Below are 19,715 nucleotides of genomic sequence, written 5' to 3'. Positions count from 1 at the left end.
GGGAGAACTAGCCACGGACGGTCTATGGGTTGAATCTGAAGCTGGTGCTGGATCTGTAGAGAGAGAGAGTATTGCACCTCCTCTCTCCCGTGTGTCTGAGAGCTCAAGCAGTGCCCAGCTAGGATCCAGAGATCCAGATCATTCTCAGTGCCTCCATTACGCATGCTTAAGGCTAAGATTTTATCATGGTTATTTTTAGTAAAAGTCACAAACTGGTCACGGGCAATAAACAAAAATTAACAGAGCCTGTGACCTGTCCGTGACTTTACTAAAAATAACTGGGGGGGCAGGGCTAGAGAGGGGGGAGGAATGGAGTCCCATGGACGGGGTGGGGGGCTGACAGGTCAAGCAACCCGCCATGGCGGGGAAACAGCCCCGGCTCCAGTGGCCACAGCAGGGGGTGCAGCCACAGGAGGCTCACGGCCGCCGTTCCAAAGCTGGCTGCAGCTGTGGGACAGGGGTGCGCAATCCTGGCTGCAGCCTCTGGCAAGCCCGGGATGCCGTGGGGCTGGGGCACGTGGACCCGGCTGCAGCCTCTGGCAAGCCCAGGATGCCGTGGGGCTGGGGCACGCGGCCCCGGCTGCAGCCTCTGGCAAGCCCAGGATGCCGTGGGGCTGGGGCACGTGGACCCGGCTGCAGCCTCTGGCAAGCCCAGGATGCCGTGGGGCTGGGGCACACGGCCCCAGCTGCAGCCTCTGGCAAGCCCAGGATGCCGTGGGGCTGGGGCACCCGGCCCCAGCTGCAGCCTCTGGCAAGCCCGGGATGCCGTGGGGCTGGGGCACGTGGACCCGGCTGCAGCCTCTGGCAAGCCCGGGATGCCGTGGGGCTGGGGCACGTGGACCCGGCTGCAGCCTCTGGCAAGCCCAGGATGCCGTGGGGCTGGGGCACACGGCCCCAGCTGCAGCCTCTGGCAAGCCCAGGATGCCGTGGGGCTGGGGCATGCGGCCCCGGCTGCAGCCCCTCGTGAAAGCCATGGAGCTGAGGTGCCTGGCCCTGGCTGCAGGCCCTGGGGAAAGCTGTGGGGCTAAGGCGCCCAGCCCCGGTTCAGCCTCTGCCGAGCCTGGGAAGCCAGGGGGCTCGAGGGCGCGGGCCCGGCTACGGCCCCCGGTGGAAGCCACAGGGCTGGGGCTGCAGGGTCCTAGTTCCAGCCAGTCCCAGTTGCAGGGCAGGGACACACTGTCCCGCTTCCTCCTCCTCCTGAAGCCCTAGAAGTCACAGAGGTCTGGCAAAGTGACGGAATCAGTGACCTCCATGACTAAATCGTAGCCTTACGCATGCTGCATGGCCACGCTATCGGAGTCTTCACTCCACGGACAGCGGGCATCCCAGTAATAGTCATGGCAAATTATGAGATGGCAGCCGCGGAACGCTATCACCTTACTAACCATGGCTGCCTCAGAAACACAGAGAGCTTGTGTCCGCCACAGGAAATGTGGGACAGCTGCCACACCCTCTGGAATCAGCTCTCCCCCAGGGCGGGTGCAAAGAGGCAGACGCGAAGGAAGTGAATAACCCCAGTCACTGCGCATAACGCGATACTTCACCACTTTGCTTTCATAACATGGGCCTGAGCCGTACATTTGGGATCCGAATCTAACCTTCCCCAAACTTCATGAGCGTTGGGGCCTGGCTCTTTGGTCTGGCCCATTATGGAGATAGGAACCAGCTGGGAAGTTCAGATCCAGCATCCCAATGAGCATAAATAGGGGAACCCTTCTGTCTTCCTGCCAGCCTCCCGGAGACACGAGGGCCTAGACAAGATCCTAAAGGGAATGTGCCTGCCGGTTTTAGTAAGCGTGTTTTCCCCTTCCCCTGTCTGCTGGCATTGCGACAATGGTCAGCTGGTTTTCAGTAATGCATTAGTTGCATCCGCCCCCTTTTATTTATTTAGTACAGGGACGGGCAAACTTTTTGTCCCGAGGGCCGCATCGGGTTTCGGAAATTGTATGGAAGGCTGGTTAGGGGAGGCTGTGCCTCCCCAAACAGCCAGGTGTGGCCCGGCCCCCGCCCCCTATCCGACCCCTCCTGCTTCTTGCCCCCTGACGGCCCCCCAGGACTCCTCCCCCATCCAACCACCCCTTCCTGTCCCCTGACCGCCCCCAGAAACCCTGCCCCTGACTGCCCCCCACCATCCCATCCAACCCCTCTCCTTCCTGACTGCCCCCATTCAACACCCCTGTTCCCCTCCCTCTGACTGCCCTGACCCCTATCCACACCCCCGCCCCCTGACCACTTCCAGAACTTCCCTGCCCTCCATCCAACCCCCTCCATTCTCTGCCCCCTGACTGCGCTGCCTGGAGCACCAGTGGCTGGTTGCACTACAGCCGCGCTGCCCAGAGCACCAGGACAGGCAGCCGTGGCACCTGGCTGGAGCCAGCCATGCCACCGTGCAGTACAGAGACCGGGTCAGGCCACGGCTCTGCAGCTGCTCTGCCCCAGGAGCTGGCAGCCCCGCCACCCAGAACATTGCACCAGAGTGAGTTGAGGCTGCAGGGGAGGGGGAACAGCAGGGCAGGGGCCGGAGCTCAGGGGCCGGGCAGGAGGGTCCCACAGGCCGGATGTGGCCTGCGGGCCATAGTTTGCCCACCTCTGATTTAGTATGTAGCTAAAGGCTTTGCTTGCATGGGAGGGTATTTGCAATGTGTCCTTTGCAGTGAGGTCGCCGGCAGGTCTCTTTGAGCCCTGTTTGTCAGGCCAAACAGGAGAGTGCTGAAATTTCAGTCCCAGTTCCTAAGAACCCCCCTCCCCCCAATTTAAATGCAGCTGTTTGCCGCTCTGCACTTTCTCTGTGGCCTGCATGAAGAATCGTAGGTTGCATCCTTAGGGCAAGTTAGCACTGAGAAGACCCAGGATTGAGGCATTTGGAGGAGACGCCTGTGAGAGAGTCCCACGTCGTCCTGATGCTCTGTGCCATTGCATTGTTATATGCAGGGAGCTCTGGCACCTTCCCGGGCCCTTGCCTCTCGATCTTATATGCTGTGATCCTTGCGAGGTGAGCCCCACTGCCAGCTTGCTCGGAAGCTCAGACAGTGAGGTTTTTTACCCTCGAAAACTTATGCCCAAATAAATCTGTTAGTCTTTAATGTGCCACCGGACTCCTTGTTTTTGTGGATACAGACTAACACGGCTACCCTCTGATACTTGCACATGGTTAGTTACCCAACCGGTCTGTCCTTGTGTTGCAGACAAGCAACTCCACGCCCCTGCACCTGGCAGCTGCTGGTGGACACGGTGAGGTGGTGAAGGTCCTGCTGCAGACGGGAGCCTCGGCAGCGGATGAGGACGGCGTACGTACCAAGGGCCCTGCTGGGCAGCTCCCAGTTCAAAATGCAGATGGTGTGAATGCAATGGGTGACGGGTGCCCTCTTTGGCAGACAGCTTGGGCCCTCTAGAGTCAAAAGCATGAGCTGCTGGGGGTGTAATAACTCATCCTCCGTAATCAGCACAGAGGGGACTGGTAACACCCGCTTGCCCATGAGTGCAAATGCCCCTCCTTCATTTCAGGGTGCATGCTCAGAAGGGGAATCTCTCTTTGGCAGGGAAAGGTGCATTCACAAACTTTACATTCACATCCTTGTGTCTCTCCTTGATGTGCACCTCTGTAAATGGGGCACAGGGGTCTGAGCCCTTCCCCCTTTGCGGAAGGTACTAACATTTTGCTGAGATGCTAAAGTAAAAGCATCCCTATTCTTGTTCTTTCCATCTCTCCCCCCATGCCCCTAGTGTGTCTCTTGTAGACTAGTCCCAGGTTGGTGCCGTGTTGTGATTATAGCAGGGCGAGGTGTTTAATTCAGGGATGAAGGGTTCAAATGCTCTGCCCCTTGCAGCGGAAGGGCAGTGATGTTTCATTTATAAAGAACCAGCCTCCTCTTTCTTCATGACTCCTCAAACGGTTCCAGGCTAAGGCAGCTCTCCATTCAGTGGCCTGTTGTCCTGAATGCCCAACCAGCCTGTGACACCTTGAATTATACCAGCGGTTCTCAAACTGTGCCGCGACCCCCTTTGAATGGGGTCACCAGGGCTGGCTTAGACTTGCTGGGGCCCTGGGCTGAAGCCCGAGTCCCACCGCCCAGGGCCGAAGCCAAAGCCAGAGGGCTTCAGCCCTGAGTGGTGGGGCTCAGGTTATAGGCCTCCTGCCTGGGGCTGAAACCCTTGAGCCTCAGCTTTGCCCCCCCTGCCCAGAGCAGTGGGGCTCAGGCTTTGGCCCCCACACCCAGGGCAGTGGGGCCTGGGCAGGCTCAGGCTTTGGTACCCCTCCTGGGGTTGTGAAGTTTGAGACCCCCCTGAATTATACCGTCATAGCATGGAGCTGGGCCGTGCTGGGTGTGTCAGAACCTCACAGAATACGAGTAGGCCCCAGGAGGCCTTTCAGAGGTTCTGTCCCTCGCCCAGACTTCCTCCCTTGCTGTGACAACACTCTGGGATTTGCACCAGGCCTTGCCTTCTGATGCTTTTCCTCTGCTCCTTATTAGGAAGGAATGACGGCAATTCACCTGGCAGCCAAACATGGGCACATCAGTGTCCTGGAGGCCTTAAAGGGCAGCGTCTCCTTGAGAATCACCAGCACCAAGGTGAGTGCGGGGCCGCTGGCTTTGCCCATCAAGGGCCGTGCTGTCTATGGCATGGGTATGGCTGTGTTCAGGGGCGGCTCTAGGCATTTTGCCGCCCCAAGCGCAGCAGGCAGGCTGCCTTCGGCGCCTTGCCTGTGGAGGGTCCGCTGGTCCCGCGGCTTTGGCGGACCTCCCGCAGGCAAGCCGCCGAAGGCAGCCTGCCTGCTGCCCTCGCAGCGACCGGCAGAGTGCCCCCAGTGGCTTGCCGCCCCGAGCACGCACTTGGCATGCTGGGGCCTGGAGCCGCCCCGGCTGTGTTGTGAAAACAGCCACTGTTTGGACCCAACTCAGGTGGGGTTTGTTGTAACTGGGTGAGAGGTGAGTGTCAGGACCTGGTTGCGTGTCCAGCAGAGAGAGGGCCACACAGGAAAGCAGGGAAGTGCCTGGGACACACAGTTATTGGTAACGGTTAGTCCCCACTGGGCTGGACACCGTGTACACCTAGTGAGAGACCGTCCCTGCCCCAACGCGCTTGCAAAGAGCCCAGGCAGACAGAAGGTGGGAGAAAGGAAGCATTAGTATCCCTGTTGTGCAGATGGGAAACTGAGGCCCAGAGAGCGCGAGATGAGGTTTCCAAAGGTGACTAGTGATTTTGAGGGCTCGATTTTTGGATGCCTCACAGGGGCCTAATTTTCAGAGGCTGGGTGCTCAGCACTTCCACAAAATCAGGCTTGTTTTAGGGCTCTCAAGTTGAGCACCCGCTAACAGAGAGATCCAAAATTGTTAGTCCTTTTTGAAACCTCGGCCAATGGCAGAGAAGGGACTAGAACCCCATGCTCCTGGCACCCAATCACATCCCTTAATACAGGGCCCGCCTTCTACCGCTTTGTCAGGGGTCGTCTTTTCCTGATGCTGCCCAGAGCCTTGCGGAGTCAACGGTGGATGCCAAATGCAGAGGCTGCTTCCTGAAATGTCGTGTATCCCCAAAAGCTCCTTCTCCTCTTCCAACTCTCTCATTTCCCCCCCGCTTTCTTTGTTTTCGTTCCTGTCATTCTCATGTCTTCTGTGACCTCTCCCTTTTAACCTTCTTCCTTCCAGCTGTCAGGCATGTACTGTGCTTTGATCGGATGCTAAATGGGAGCGCTCTGGTTCATTTAAAAGAGCAAATCTTGCTTGCTTTCCCTGAACTGTGGATGTGTTTTTCTTTCCCTTCCAAGACAGGATTTACTGCCCTTCATGTGGCAGCTCATTACGGCCAGCTGGACTTCGTCCGAGACATGCTCGCCAGGGGATTGGCCGCCATGCGCAGCGAGCCTCCCAAGCTCACCTCCGAAGGGCGGCAGGTCAAGCAGCAAGCCAGCGAGGTAAGACAGCAGCCAGCCCTGGGGAGGGATTAAGGGACAAGCCGACACATGGCATCCCGAACCCACTTGTCTATTTCCGTGGAGCCAAATAACATGGGGGCTTGTGTTACTGAGCCATGTGATTTCACTGTGTGGTAGGCCCGAGTCCTCTCCCCTGTAGACAGGCTTGGCAGAGGAGTGCTGCTGTGGACTGAATCCCCCTCCCTGCTGCTGCTGTAGCTCGGAACGGCCCGAGTAGTTTCCACACCAGCTGGAATCTTACTCCCTTCTCTGCTGTGGCTTTAGCCAGTGAACCTTCTTACGCCCGACACACACTCCTGGGTGGCCCTGCACCTGGATGGACCCCAGACCCCACCCACCCACCTACCTCCCTGCGTCATGTCACTGCACTCTGTGTAACACGGCTACCCTGGTTCCTCTCTCCCTTGGGCCTATGGAGCAGGGAGAAGGATTTACCCCTGTATTCACCTTGGGAAATCTGCTTTTGCCTCTTTCCATCTCTGCTCTCCTTGGTTAGGATTTGGCTCCACAGGGAGGCTTTTCAAAGGGCCAGAAATTGGAGGCCTGGATGACAAATGACTCCAAGGTCCTGATTGAAAGGGATGGGCTGTGCGTGGAGCTTGCAAGGTGTAGAGACCATGATGCTGCAGCCCTCGGTCCCATGGCGCCACTTGCCCCAGAACTGGGGGGCAGGTAGATCTGGTTGGAGCATTCTTGCCGAAAGATGCTGTTTCGGGGAAGCCGAAATGTTTTGGTTTCCATGAATTTTCATCAAGAGGGTTTTGGGTTGGAGGTCAGATCATGGGCCTGGAATTTGGGAGATCCAGATTCAAGACCCCGCTCTGTCTGAGTCAGTGTTACCTGGGATGAAATTCCCTGCTTTGAATCAGGCACAGCAGGGGTTGTGCCTGGGTCTCCCACAGCAGTGTCCCCGCCACCAGGCTATAGTGACGGAGTCTCATGAAAACCTTTGAAAGGTTTTGGGGTTGTTCCAATGCGTAACAAAAAAAAAATTGGAAACCTCAAAAGTTGCCACAGAACGGAGTTGTCATCCTCCAGCTAGCGCAAGGGGCAGGTATTGGAATGAGCTTGCCCCAGCGGCGTAAAGGTTTAGAAGTGCCCTAGTTCCTGGTTACATTCGATCTGCTCCCCAGGATTGTCGCACACACGTCTTCGGCGTAGCTCGTGTGCGTGGCGCGGCCTGTCCCCGGTGACAAGAGCAAAAAAGGCATGAAAGCTTCACTGCCGGCCAGGCTGCAGGCCAGGTGTGTTGCCCAAATAGCATCCAACAACACACACAGGCAGTATGTTCAGGGGACAGCAGGGGCGTTGTCAGTGAGGGACTTTGGAATGGCCAGCACAAGGCCTAGGCACCCTAAGGGGACCCAGCGTGATGGTGCGTGTGGAGGAGGCTGCAGCGTTGCTGACTCTCCAGGGCCTCAGAGAGGGAAGAAGGTAGATCATCATGGCCCGCCTGCAGGCGTGAGTCACAGAAAATGGGGGAACAGCTGCTCTGGCTTCTGACTTGTACGCAGTGTGTGTATGTGTGGGGAGAAGTGTCTGGGGACTGTATTGCCCTCGCTGTATGCCCAGGAGTCTGGGGCATCAAAGGGGCCCTGCCGCCGTCTGTGTGATTTATCTCAGTCAGGATTCACGCCACTGCACCTGGCTGCCCAATCGGGACACGAGAGCCTGGTCCGGCTGCTGCTCAACTACCCAGGTGTGCAGGTGGATTGTCAGACCAGCCTGCAGGTAAGAGGCCAGCCGCGCTCAGTGTGGGGCTGTTCTACTCGCATGGGGGCCACCGTGCTCTGAGCTGGCTCAGCCCAGGAGAAGGCTGCAGCCTGTTGGGGGGGCGGCTTTTATTCTTGCAGCGTCGCATCTGGGGTAACCGTCTCTCCGGGAAGCTTCCACTTCCCACCCCAGAGGCTGCTCTGGCTCTGCGCTAGGTGGGAGAAGCAGGATCCCGGGGGTGGTCAGGAGGAGAGTCACTTTGGATGCACAAGGCCCACCAGAGTAAGAGAGGGTTAGGGTGAAGGAGAAGACACAGAGGGCAGAGATTCAGGGAGGAGGGTCCCCGGTGCAGAGCAGGGGTGGGAGGGGGAAGAAGATGGGAGGGGCAGAGCAAGGGTGCGGAAGAGAGATGCAGATGCAGGGCATACGTCGCAGGGGGAGCTCGGTGTTTACTGCTGGCTGTGGTATGTCTCCCCCAAAGCTGACACTAACCAAGCTCTTTTGAGCAACTCTCAGGGCCTAGCTTCTCGGAGGCCAGCACTCCAGGGGCCTTGAGTGGCCGTTCGGGCTAGCATTGTACCCCCACCCCGCACTGATGTGTAAGATGACAAGAGAGCAAGGCCACCATGAAGCATCAGCCTCTTGGGACAATCCAAGGCCAATCCCATGACCTAACATTTGGGCTGCTCACCAGCTCAGGCCGGTCCAAACCATCTTAGTGCTACTGCTGACCAGTGCCAGGTTGACAACCGTAGAGACAGCTCTTCGCTCTGCAGAGGAGGCTGCTGCAATGGAAGCTTCGTCCATGTAGCCCTCAGACAGTGGACTTCAGCCCTGTTCTGGAGGGGTCAACTCTAGCTGTGGAAGGTAGTTCAGTCTCCCTGACCCTCAGTCCTCAGCCTCTGTCCTTGCTGTAAGAGAGATGCCTCTCATGCCGAGTCTGACAGTGACTCCAGGTGACCTTGTTAGGTCCCATTAGTACCCTTGGAGCCATCCCATCCCTGTTCCAAACGCTGTAAAATACTAACCAGCCCACTTGTGCTTAGGGCTCCACCCCTCTCCACCTGGCAGCCCAGCATGGTCACACCGCCGTCGTTGGGCTCCTTCTGAGCAAATCCACCTCCCAGCTGCATCTCCGAGACAAGAGAGGGCGGACATGCCTCCACCTGGCTGCAGCCAATGGCCACGTTGAGATGGTGCGGGCGTTGCTGGGCCAGGGAGCGGAGATCAACATCACCGACAAGGTACAGCAGCAGCTCGCCCAGTTGGTGTTAGCCTGCTGGAACAGTGAGGGGAGGTCACACTTCCTGTGCAACCTCTTCATGTAGCGTCTCACACCAAGCCTTGATCGAAGGCCAGGGCCATGAATGATACATGATGCCAGTAACTCCAAACCCTACGTCCTGAATTCTATGGTTCCTAACAGCAACATGGCTGTCTATTGACAAAAGCTGGCAGCCAAGTTAGCTGCCCATGGATATCCAGTGGGCCCATCAGCTGAAAGTTATGAAAGTTTCATGCAATTCTGGTTAAAGGTGATTCCAGCCCCTCCTGCACCACTCCCTATTACGTGACTGCCTGACGCCTGTGGTCAATGAATGCTGCATTTTCACTGTACATCCTTTAATTCCACAGCAAGGCTGGGGCCCATTGCACTTTGCTGCCAAATCGGGTTTCCTGGCTAGTGTCCGGCTGCTAGTGGAAAGCGGTGCCACACCGACTCTCGAGTCCAAAGAGGGGAGGATACCTATCCAGTATGCAGCTGCTGAGAACCACCAAGAAGTAGTGAGCTTCCTGCTGAAAAAGAACACCACCACCTTGAAACTGATTGAGGACAGAAAGGTAGGGGAGACCCTGAGCTCTGGGGAGGTGACGTGGGCAAGCCCTGAGCCAAGACTTATAAATCCTCAGCATCTACACTGTGCTTTATGGTGCAATAGCATGACTGGGATCCCAGTAATGCAGGTGTTTATAGTCATTGGTCACATCAGTGGTAGAAATGGTGATGGGGTTCCCAAAGCTGAAGACTAGAGCTAGGCAAAAATTTTCAGCCAAAACTCTAATTATTTTTTTTTTGTGAAAAATGCAGATTTAGCAATACCGAACTGTTTCATGAATTGGTGTCTGTTTCACCTAATTGTTTGGTTTTGGGGTTGGGGGATTCTGAAAAAATCAAAATGTTTCATGTTCAAAATGATACATTTCAATTTTTCAGTTGGAAATGACTTTTTGTTTCAAAATTTCCTTCCATTTTATTTTTAAAAATTCAAAAGTGTTTAAAAAAAAGTCAAAATTAAAATGAAACCTTTTGATTTTGTTGGAATGAAACATTTTGTTCAACCCAGAATGAAAATGTTATGGACTTCTGAATCTGCAAAAATTGTCCTTTTTGGTCTGACCTGAAACAATTTGTTTTTTAACTTTGTCAAAATTGCCAATTAACCTAAAAACCTATTATTCACCCAACTGTACTAGAACCAGCTTGACCAGGGGGTTGATCTAGTCAGAGATACCTCGCCTCTGTTTCTAGAAGCTGAAAAAAGCATCACTGAACATTAGTTCTACATATCCAGCATTTATATGATGAGCCTTCTTCAGCCCCAATGAAGATATGTGAATGTTCCTGGCATTTTGGAAACATTCCTCTCAAATTGGATTGTTTTTTTCCCACATTGCTATTTACTAAATCCAGAGATTAGGTGTGGCCTCTGAGCACAGAATTTGGAGTTCTAATCCTAGCTTGGATGATGAATCCTTTTGTGACCTTAGGAAGTCACCTGATCTCTGCCTCGGTTTCACCATATGTAAAGCGGTGGTGATGATACTGCCCTACCCAGGGATGTGTTGTGGGTCAGTCAACGTTTGTAAAGTGTTACGCATTGTTATTGTTACTTGCATTACAGTAGCACCTAGAGGTTCCTCGTGCCAGGTGCTGTACATACATATAGGAAAAGATAGTCCCTGCACCGAAGAGCTTACATTGTAAATAGACAAGACAAAGAGTGGGGGGGAAGACAGTATTGTTATACCCATTTTACAGAAGAAGGCTTGAGACACCAGAGAGATTCAATGATTTGACCAACGTTGTACAGCGAGCTTGTAGCAGAAGTGGTAATTGAACCCTGATCTCCTGAGTGCCAGCCAGTGCCTTAAGCACAAGACTCTCCTTCCTTTTTCTGTTATTAACTAGGGTGTTTGTTTTTCCAGTTTATCTTTGACCTTATGGTCTGTGGGAAGCTGAACAACAACCAGGCGACTGAGGAATTTGTCCTTCACTCTTCTGCTCCCCTGGACACTGCTGTCAAGCTTTCCCGGGCCTTCAACATGGCTGCCCTGAAGGAGAAGGAACGCGCCAAAGACTTGCTGACTGCTGCCAAATACACGGAGAGCATGGCCACTGAGCTCCTGACGCTAGCCTCTGGAGGTAGAAGTGCTGGCTACCTTCTCCGTGCAGTGGATCACAGAGGCACTACCATGCTGGACTCGCTAATTGAATGTGAACAGAAGGATGTAGTAGCGCATCCAGCAGTGCAAAAATACCTGACAGAAGTCTGGTATGGCAGCCTGAAGTGGGCCCCATGGAAGATCGCCCTTTTGTTCGTCTGCTTCCTAGCGTGCCCCCCCATGTGGCTGGTTTTCTCCCTACCCCTGAAACATAGGTTCAATAAAATTCCTATCATGAAGTTCATGAGCCACTTGGCATCTCATATCTTCCTGCTCATCCTGTTCATCCTAACCATAGTGTATCCCCCTATTAGCCCCATCTATGAAGGTCACATGGTGCCATACTGGAATGAGTGGTTGCTCTTAGCTTGGCTGCTGGGGACACTGGTCACCGAGCTCACCCATTCTGGAGAAAGGGCTGGCCTGGCTTGGATCAGAGTGTTCGTCTTGGGCTTTTCTGCCATTGCTTTCCTTTGCCATTTGCTGGCCTTGATGTTCGCCGGCACTGATCGCTTGCACTGCCTGTTTGCCAGAAACATCTTCCTAGGGGTGGCCATGACACTCTCCTTCGTGCAGTTCCTGGAGTTCCTCACCTTCCACCACCTCTTTGGCCCATGGGCCGTCATAATCAGGAACCTCATGAAGGATCTCACCAGGTTCGCAGTCATCCTGGGCTTGTTTCACATAGCCTTCACCATGCAGCTGTCATCTGTCTACCAGCCAGTCTACCCTGAACCAAAGACCAATCTCTCAGCTGCCGGTGGGAACGCAACTGTGAGCACTACTATCCAGGACCCCGTTGTCATTATGGTCACATTATTCTTCTCCTTGTTTGGCCTCGTTGACCCCGAGTCCCTGCCCTCGCTCACCAGAACTCCCCAGTTCACTTTTGTCATCATCCGCTTTGTGTTTGGGGTCTACCTGATCGTGACCTTGATTGTGCTGATCAACCTGCTGATCGCCATGATGAGTGACACCTACCAGAGGATACAGGCCCAGTCTGACACGGAGTGGAAGTTTGGCAGGGCCATGCTCATCAGGGACATGACTAGGAAGTCTGGAACACCTTCCCCCTTTAACCTCTTCACAAATCTTCTCTATTATATCAAAATACTTTGCAAACACAAAGGTACAACTGCTAATTTATATGTAGATTTGTTTCACAGAACATTTTTACTTTGCAGTCCTAGGCATGTTCCCGAAGCCTATTGAAGAAATGAATAGAATGGTTGAATGTCGGCAGCTGTAAGAGTTTTTAGGAAGATCTTGGGAAGTGGAAGCATGTCAGATGGCAGTGCCTGGATTTATTTAAGGTCCTCACCAAGGGGCAGTATGTGCTGCGTCAGGCACCACACTCATGGCTTCATTCTGTCCTCACTTACCGTCAAGCAACTCCTTTGAGGCAGAAAGTAGAACATGAGCCCATGGTTTTCTCTGTTGCTTACATTGCAGACTAGAGTTGGGTGGGAACTCAATTTTTCAATATATGAGAAATTCTGTGAGTCTGAAAAAAATTCCATTCCAAAATGGAACAAAAACAAAATACACCTCTACCCCGATGTAACGCGACCCGATATAACATGAATTCAGATATAACGTGGTAAAGCAGCGCTCCAGGGTGGCAGGGCTGCGCACTCCAGCGGATCAAAGTAAGTTTGATATAATGCGGTTTCACCTATAACGCAGTAAGATTTTTTGCGTCCCTAGGACAGCATTATATCGGGGGAGAGGTGTAATTCAAAATGTTATGGAAAACAAAATTATGGAAAAAAAATTCATTTCAGGTGAATCAAAGCGTTTCATTCCAATTTTGACATTTTTTATACTATAGAATAAATTTCTAAATGAAAAATCATTTCAAAACAAAAACTGCAAACATTCCATTAAGCAGTGTCAAAATGGAATGTTTCAACCTAAATCCAAATCGTTTCTTTTCTCTTCCCCAAAACTAAACTGCATCAAAATTGACACGTTTACAATGAAATGTTTCACTTTCAATGAATCGATATTTTCCAACAGAAAAAGATTCCATCAGAAAATTTCCAACCAGTTTATTACAGACCAAATACCCTCCAGGTGACCCAACAGTGGACATCTAGTCTGGAGGCCACAGAACCTTGATATTTCTGATCCAGCTCACAATATTATGCATGTTACCACAGTGCATAGTAATTTTATACCATTGTACTACATTCCAAGCAACGCATCAAAGCACTTTCCACTCATCTACACCTAAATCTGGGTTAGTAGTGTGCAATATAGAGGTTTTGGGTACATAGGCAATGATCGCCTCCAACGAAAATATCTTGCCAATGAAGATAGATGGCTCTCTGTTAGACCCAGGCAACTCCTGGTCCAGGCGTATCATTTGCTAGGCGGCAAGGTGGGCAGTTAGTCCCTCAGACCTTGGTTTTCCTCTCCTCCCAAATTCACAGGTCTATCTGCTCCACTCCCCCAACCCATATTATCACATATAATGTTCTATATGCTGACACAACTTTGCCTTCCACCCCCAGTTTTTTCGGAAATGACACCCCTGCCCTGGACATCAGTGTGGCTAGATGGGTGGTAGGGTAAGTGCAGGAAGAATGTCTCCAAGTCTAATGGAAACTGTTACTTTCCAGGAAAGGAGGATGAAACCTGGAGCCTAAGAGTTTTCTGATGTATGTCCTCTTAAAGAGACACTGCTCCATTCCTTCTCACAGACATACAAGAGAATGGGGTATAAGTGCCCTCACATGACCTGAGGCTGCTGTATTACATCTCCAGAGAGATCAGTTTTAATTTATTTTAAACTAAAGGGTTGGGGGGTTATACATTTTTATTCCACTGACACTCATTGCATTGGGAATGTTTCAGAAAACATGGTGTAATTGCAGTGGTGGGTTTTTCATATACATAGCCCTTTCCTACATGAATGTTACATGGACAGTGCAGCTCCCCCTTGTCCCCAAACCAGAACCAAGCATGCATCATTTAACCAAGTAGCTAATCAACATAATAGTATTTTATTTCCCAAGAAGCTCTGGATACAGGATATATAACTGTAATCCCAGATAAAAAGGATATCCAATTGGAGTTAAGGTTGAGCATGTTAGTAATTTAAGGGTAATTACAGGGATGTTGTAATTATCCCAAAACCAAGCATTACCAATCCAGAAAATTCAGTTAAGCTTAAATTTAAAAGAAATCCAGTCATGTTAAGGGACGCCAATGCACAGTTAAGGCACCCAGACAACGTTAACTCTGCCCTGTAGTGGCACGTGCAATAACCATACAATTAGGATTAATGCATAATAGTGTCATAGAACAGATTAAACTGATTTCTAAGGCTACATTGGACTCTTCCCCTTTTTTTCCTCATGATGCCACTGTAGGACAGAACTAAGAAACTAACACCAATAGTAAATACAAACAAAAAAGCCTTAGAAAAAGAACATGTAGGCTGTGGAATTGTTTTGCAGTAAGAAGTTCTATTGCTTGAGACATTAAAATCTAAACTGGCCTAGGCACTTGAAACTGAACTGTTAAGAGACAATCCTGCACTGCTCCGGCAGGGATATGTGGACAAGATGAGCTAATAAATCTTCCCCATCTCCAATTTCTGTGCTTCTATGAGAAATGTAATCCCAGGAGACTGTGGGCCTGATCCTGAGAAGTGAAGTCAATGGACTAGATTTTACCCTAGGCAGACCTACTATAAATAGGTCTGTGTCAGGGCCGTTTCCTGGCATTGGCCCCCGTTCTCAGTCATTTCAGACCCTCTTGGCATTTGAAGTTGTGATTTTCCAGCGAATTATGGATTGCATTCCCTTCCATGTTTTTCCCAGTTGTCTGGTTTCAGAAATGTGGCTCAACACATAGTACCTCAGGGCTGGCAGAGGAACAGTGTCCTACAGAGAGGAGCAAACATCTGAAAAAAATATTCTGCTCAGATGAAAATCTAACTTCTCTGTGTTCACTTGCTCACTATGTTCAAATTGAGTGAGTGTACCCAGAGAGCGTATTCATGGTGGGAAAGTTGGTGTGAACAACAAATGTTAAGTGAATATGAGAAAGTATTTTTGGAGAGTGAATTTTGCAACCACAATGCTATGTGTTACACTCATCCTGCCAGAGATCAGAAGCACTGCTGTGACCTATCTAAACTAACCAGATATCAAACTGCTGCAGGCCAAGAATTATTCACCAAAACGAATTGAAAAATAATATCCAATAATGATTAAATTCAAGAAAATTGTAAGCCGCTAGTGGACAACATGCAAATGGAAAAGGAGGCTAAAATCAGTGAATGTGTTATTTACTATGCATTTGTCAGCTCTTACTTCAGGGGCTTAGCACAGGGCATGCTAAATTGGGAAAGATGTTGGACAATTTTTTTACTTTTTAATTAAAACTGGCTTTTTTGTCAAACTGGAAATTTCCATGATAAATCATAGAATCATAGACTATTAGAGTTGGAAAAGACCTCAGGAGGTCATCTAGTCCAATTCCCTGCTCAAAGCAAAACAAAAATTTTGACAAAAAAAAAAACAGTGTTTTTAATGAAAAGCCAAAATCCCCAAACTTGAAAAAAAATCGAGGGATTTGGTAACTGAAAACCAAAAAATTTCAAGTCAGAGGAAAGTTTTCAGTAAAACCAACTATTTTTCCCTGCCTGCCTGAAAACTTTCATTTTTTGAAAAAGTGTAAGCATTGAGGGGTTTTAACAAACAAAAAAAATCCAACCAACCCAACACACTGACAAAAATTGTTTTTTCTTTAAATTTCATCCAAAACAATTTTTTTTCTGAGGGGGCATTTCCCAAGAAGCTCTATGAAATTTACAAACTTGGGTCCCTAACGGTGGCCTCCTAAAAATCCACATTTGGACACCCAAATAAAATGCATCTAAATGCATATTCACGAGCTGAACTGTAGGCACCATGGTGTGAAAATGTTGTCCAATGATCACGGTAATCCTCAGATGTTATCTGACTCTTTTTCAAGGCCAAAAGTTAAAGATGAATAATGTTTTTCTATTTTGGGGTCAAGGAGGGGGTAAACCAATCATTCCACTCCTGAGTACTGGCAATTTTCCAATATGATAGATTATTAGGGTTGAAAGGGACTTCAGGAGGTCATCTAGTCCAACCCCCTGCTCAAAGAGGAACCAACCTCAACTAAATCCCCAAATGGCACCTTTAAGGATTGAACTCACAACCCTGGGTTTAGCAGACCAATGCTCAAACCACTGAGCAATCCTTTCCAACACTGCAGCTAGGGACATACAGTGAAAAAATAAGTTGAAAACAATCAGCAATAACTATTTAGATCCAATAATTAATATTTCTCAAGATAACTTGAACAACCCTCTGCCCAAATTGACCTGAGGCCCTGCCATTGCTGAGATATTTCCAATCTCATCTAAACCAAGCAGCACAGAAATCTCATTGAAGACCCTAGTCTTTGGAGAGGTCCACACTCAGAAGACTCATGTAAGCCTTGAATGAACATCCAAACTCTGGGACTCTTACCTGAACCTATGATATGTTCAAGGGTTGTCTGTCACTAATTTCCTGTGTGAAGATGGGAGGGGGCATTTATTGGTATAAACTATATGTATCTCACGTACCAGCTAGCACAATTGTGTCAAAAACAGAATAATAAGACAAGCATGGGGAAAAGTGAAGATAAGTCCTCATTGTAGAGGTTAAGATCATGTTTGTACACAATCCTACTCATCTGAGCTTCTGTGCTCCTCCAAGGTAAGCTGTGCTCCACTGAACGCAGAGACCTGATAAACGAAGAGGAAGACCTGGACAGCACTTCCGACACACGATCCATCAACATGCTGGCTCACACGTCCATGGGTTGGATTAGGGTTGCTGCCAAGAGGATGACACAAGTATCACCAGAAGGTACTGACCCTTTGCTGAGCCATATGCTGGAAATCCACAATAGACGGCCAGAAGGGGACCTAATTACATAGGGTGCCCCAGTAGGGTGCACCTCTGACACTGAGCAAAGGAAAACATAGGATGAATATCAGGGGAATGGGTCCTAGCTGATTGCTAATGGAATGGAAAGAAGACCCCATTGCTGGAGGATACAAAATGCAGGGAACAATCCTCCACTGGACGATTTAGACTCCCTAATGGGGGTTTTCCATCTCCTTGATTCTAGATCTTTCTCTAGGAAAGCTGAACAGTTGATCTTTAATGTACCTGTTGTTTTTTCTCTGTACTGCTGGGATCCTCAGACTGTGTGGTTGGGCTGTTGCCATATGTCTCACTTCTGTTATATCTGTACGGAGTCAGTACCGTTGGTGCAAATAGCCTTTTCCGCTGAGGCTCTTGTCTTCCTGTATCCTGCAATTGCCTTCCTATATCTCTCCATCACACTGATTCTCCGTATTGGTTCATGTAGCTGGAAGAGTCTCTCTTCCCCCCTTATCTACACATCTGAATTTTTTGTCCCCCTTTGCTGTCCTTTGTTGTTCCACTTCCTAAGAGTATTATCCATTTTGGGAAATATTGTGGCTAAAAGGTGCTCTGCAGAATGAACTTCTGCATGTGCTACCATATCTAGGCACAACCGAGCGCACTAAGGATGGAGTCATTACTCTGCCTGTCTTTGCTTTAATGCTGTTGGTTCAGACACTTAGGAGTCAGTTTTCAAAGCAGTGGGAGGGAGGGGGCTTCAGCCACTGCTGCTTATGTTTTGTCTGGAGAGGCCAAACTGTACATCAATGTAACACAACGTTTCACTAACACAACTCTCCACAAAGGTTCCTCCTCCCCCTCCCCTGTTATCTAGCTTGGCTTGGAACTTACAGTGCTATTGGAGGCGGCTGGAAGGGAGGTTTCTTTTCAGTAGGTTAGGCCGACCCTGTGAGTTTGAAGAGAGGAAACCAGATACAGTATTGGCAAATCGGATAAACACGATGGAATTCCATGGCACATTCAGAATGAATTTTCGGGTGGGGGTGGAAGGGGCACATCTTTGGTGAAAGGAAGCCTCCTCCTCTTGCATTGCCTTAGTGATAGAAGAGTAGAGAATGGGGTGTTTCCCTCACTCCCTTCTGCCTCTCTCACTGTACACTCACCGGGAATGGGTTCAGCATGAGAGAGTGCCTCCTACCTCGGCTGCAGGGCCATTCTGAGCCTGCTCTATCACAGAGACAGAGGTGGGACGGGATGGATTCTGCATTGCAGCAAGAGCATGTTTCACAGAGGAAGATCAGAGACACATTTATTCTTGATTCATATTTGTTTCCTATGAGTTGCTGCCTCCGCCTCACCAGACTGGACTGAGACCAACTTAATTTGCATAGCCACTGACAGCTTTCAGTCTGATACAGACTGGAGTTGAACTCATAAACTAGTGGTGAGAGGCTCTATCTCCATTTACCAAACCACTGCTCCCTCAATAGGAGCTTCAAGTGCACATCTGAAGGCAGAATCTTTTCCGTAAGCAATCCCATTAAATCAGATGCAATCATTACATTAACTACAGAAAATTAATATCAAATATATAATACAACACATCATACAATTAACCCTGAGTAACATATTTCATTGGGTAATTTAGTAATTTATATAAATTTCTTTCCTTAATCACAAGACCCTAAGAGTTTAAGAACTCAGTAATCTCAGCAGCTTCAAATAATATCAGACAATATATTTTAAGACACTGAGTTTGTGAGGGTCCATAAACAAACACATGCAGACACCACTGTTGCCAACTAATCTGCACAGCCCCAGGACTGAACTCTAGATCTTTGCTCCAAAAGCAGACCTCCACCACCTGAACAAAATGGGAAGTCCCATTATCTTTACCGCAGTATTGTGAGATAGACTCTTTGTAGTCCTCCAGCCACCAGGAGGCAATATAATTAGAAACACTTGAGCAGCTCTGATTTCATCCAGGAGAGCGCTATGAGGGCTGACACTTACACTGAACCAACTCCGCCTGTTAGGGGGACTCCAAAAAAAGGAGCCTTGGTGCATGGATGGGTGACTTTCTCCTCTTGCCCTCTTAGCCATCTCTTGTTCTGTCCTTAGGTGGGCACATCCGAAGCCCTCTGCCAGCAGGGCCGCTGCACATAGAGGAGGCAGTAGACTGGCACAGTGTGGCTCTCCGCTATTACTCCTTGAAAGGGCGGATGGACAGAGCGCTGTTCGAGAGGGAATTGTCCATGCACCATGAGGAGGAGAAGAGGGATGTGCAGCCCATCCATCTGCTGGTGAACGGCCAGGATGTGTGCAGGATCTAGCCTGTTTGCTCCCAGCTCCCCAGGACCAGTGATTGCCGTGACGTGGGTCCCCTCTGGGCTGCCTGAATGCAGTAGAGTGTGAACGGCGGCGTGTTGTATGTCCAAACGGAATGCAATAAAGATAATTCTCCATGTTTCCTCCATGTCCAAATCCGTTGGATTTTTGTACTTGTGATCCTCCCTCGAGGGCCTGATCCTGAGAGGTGCTGAGTGTCTCCAGCAAGATACATCTGGCCGGAGCCCAGCACAGAGGAGCTCAGCACTTTAAAGTATTGGAACCTAATATAGAGATTCTGGCTGGTCAGCCACTACCTTCTCCAGCACCAATAGGAGGTGCTGATCATGCTACATGCCCTCGAGAAGGGA

The 19,715-nt window shown here is 50.2% G+C and overlaps 1 protein-coding gene across 1 annotated transcript in view; it reads left to right on the top strand.

Moving 5' to 3' along the window:
* Positions 1-19,433, top strand: part of LOC120399348 (serine/threonine-protein phosphatase 6 regulatory ankyrin repeat subunit B-like) — a 61,352-nt gene extending 41,919 nt beyond the window's left edge. The window contains exons 17-25 of the mRNA XM_039527539.1: positions 3,186-3,287; positions 4,473-4,571; positions 5,768-5,914; positions 7,559-7,666; positions 8,695-8,892; positions 9,284-9,490; positions 10,856-12,221; positions 16,840-16,992; positions 19,138-19,433. Of these exons, the coding sequence (XP_039383473.1) occupies positions 3,186-3,287; positions 4,473-4,571; positions 5,768-5,914; positions 7,559-7,666; positions 8,695-8,892; positions 9,284-9,490; positions 10,856-12,221; positions 16,840-16,992; positions 19,138-19,349 (2,592 nt within the window). The 3' untranslated portion in view covers positions 19,350-19,433. The remainder of the gene's footprint in view (positions 1-3,185; positions 3,288-4,472; positions 4,572-5,767; positions 5,915-7,558; positions 7,667-8,694; positions 8,893-9,283; positions 9,491-10,855; positions 12,222-16,839; positions 16,993-19,137) is intronic.
* Positions 19,434-19,715: the final 282 nt, after the last annotated feature.

The sequence above is a fragment of the Mauremys reevesii genome, linkage group 2, assembly GCF_016161935.1.
Source record: "Mauremys reevesii isolate NIE-2019 linkage group 2, ASM1616193v1, whole genome shotgun sequence".
NCBI classification, from domain to species: Eukaryota; Metazoa; Chordata; order Testudines; family Geoemydidae; genus Mauremys; species Mauremys reevesii.
Note: the sequence above shows the minus strand (reverse complement) of the source record. Positions and strands in the feature narration are given on the sequence as shown.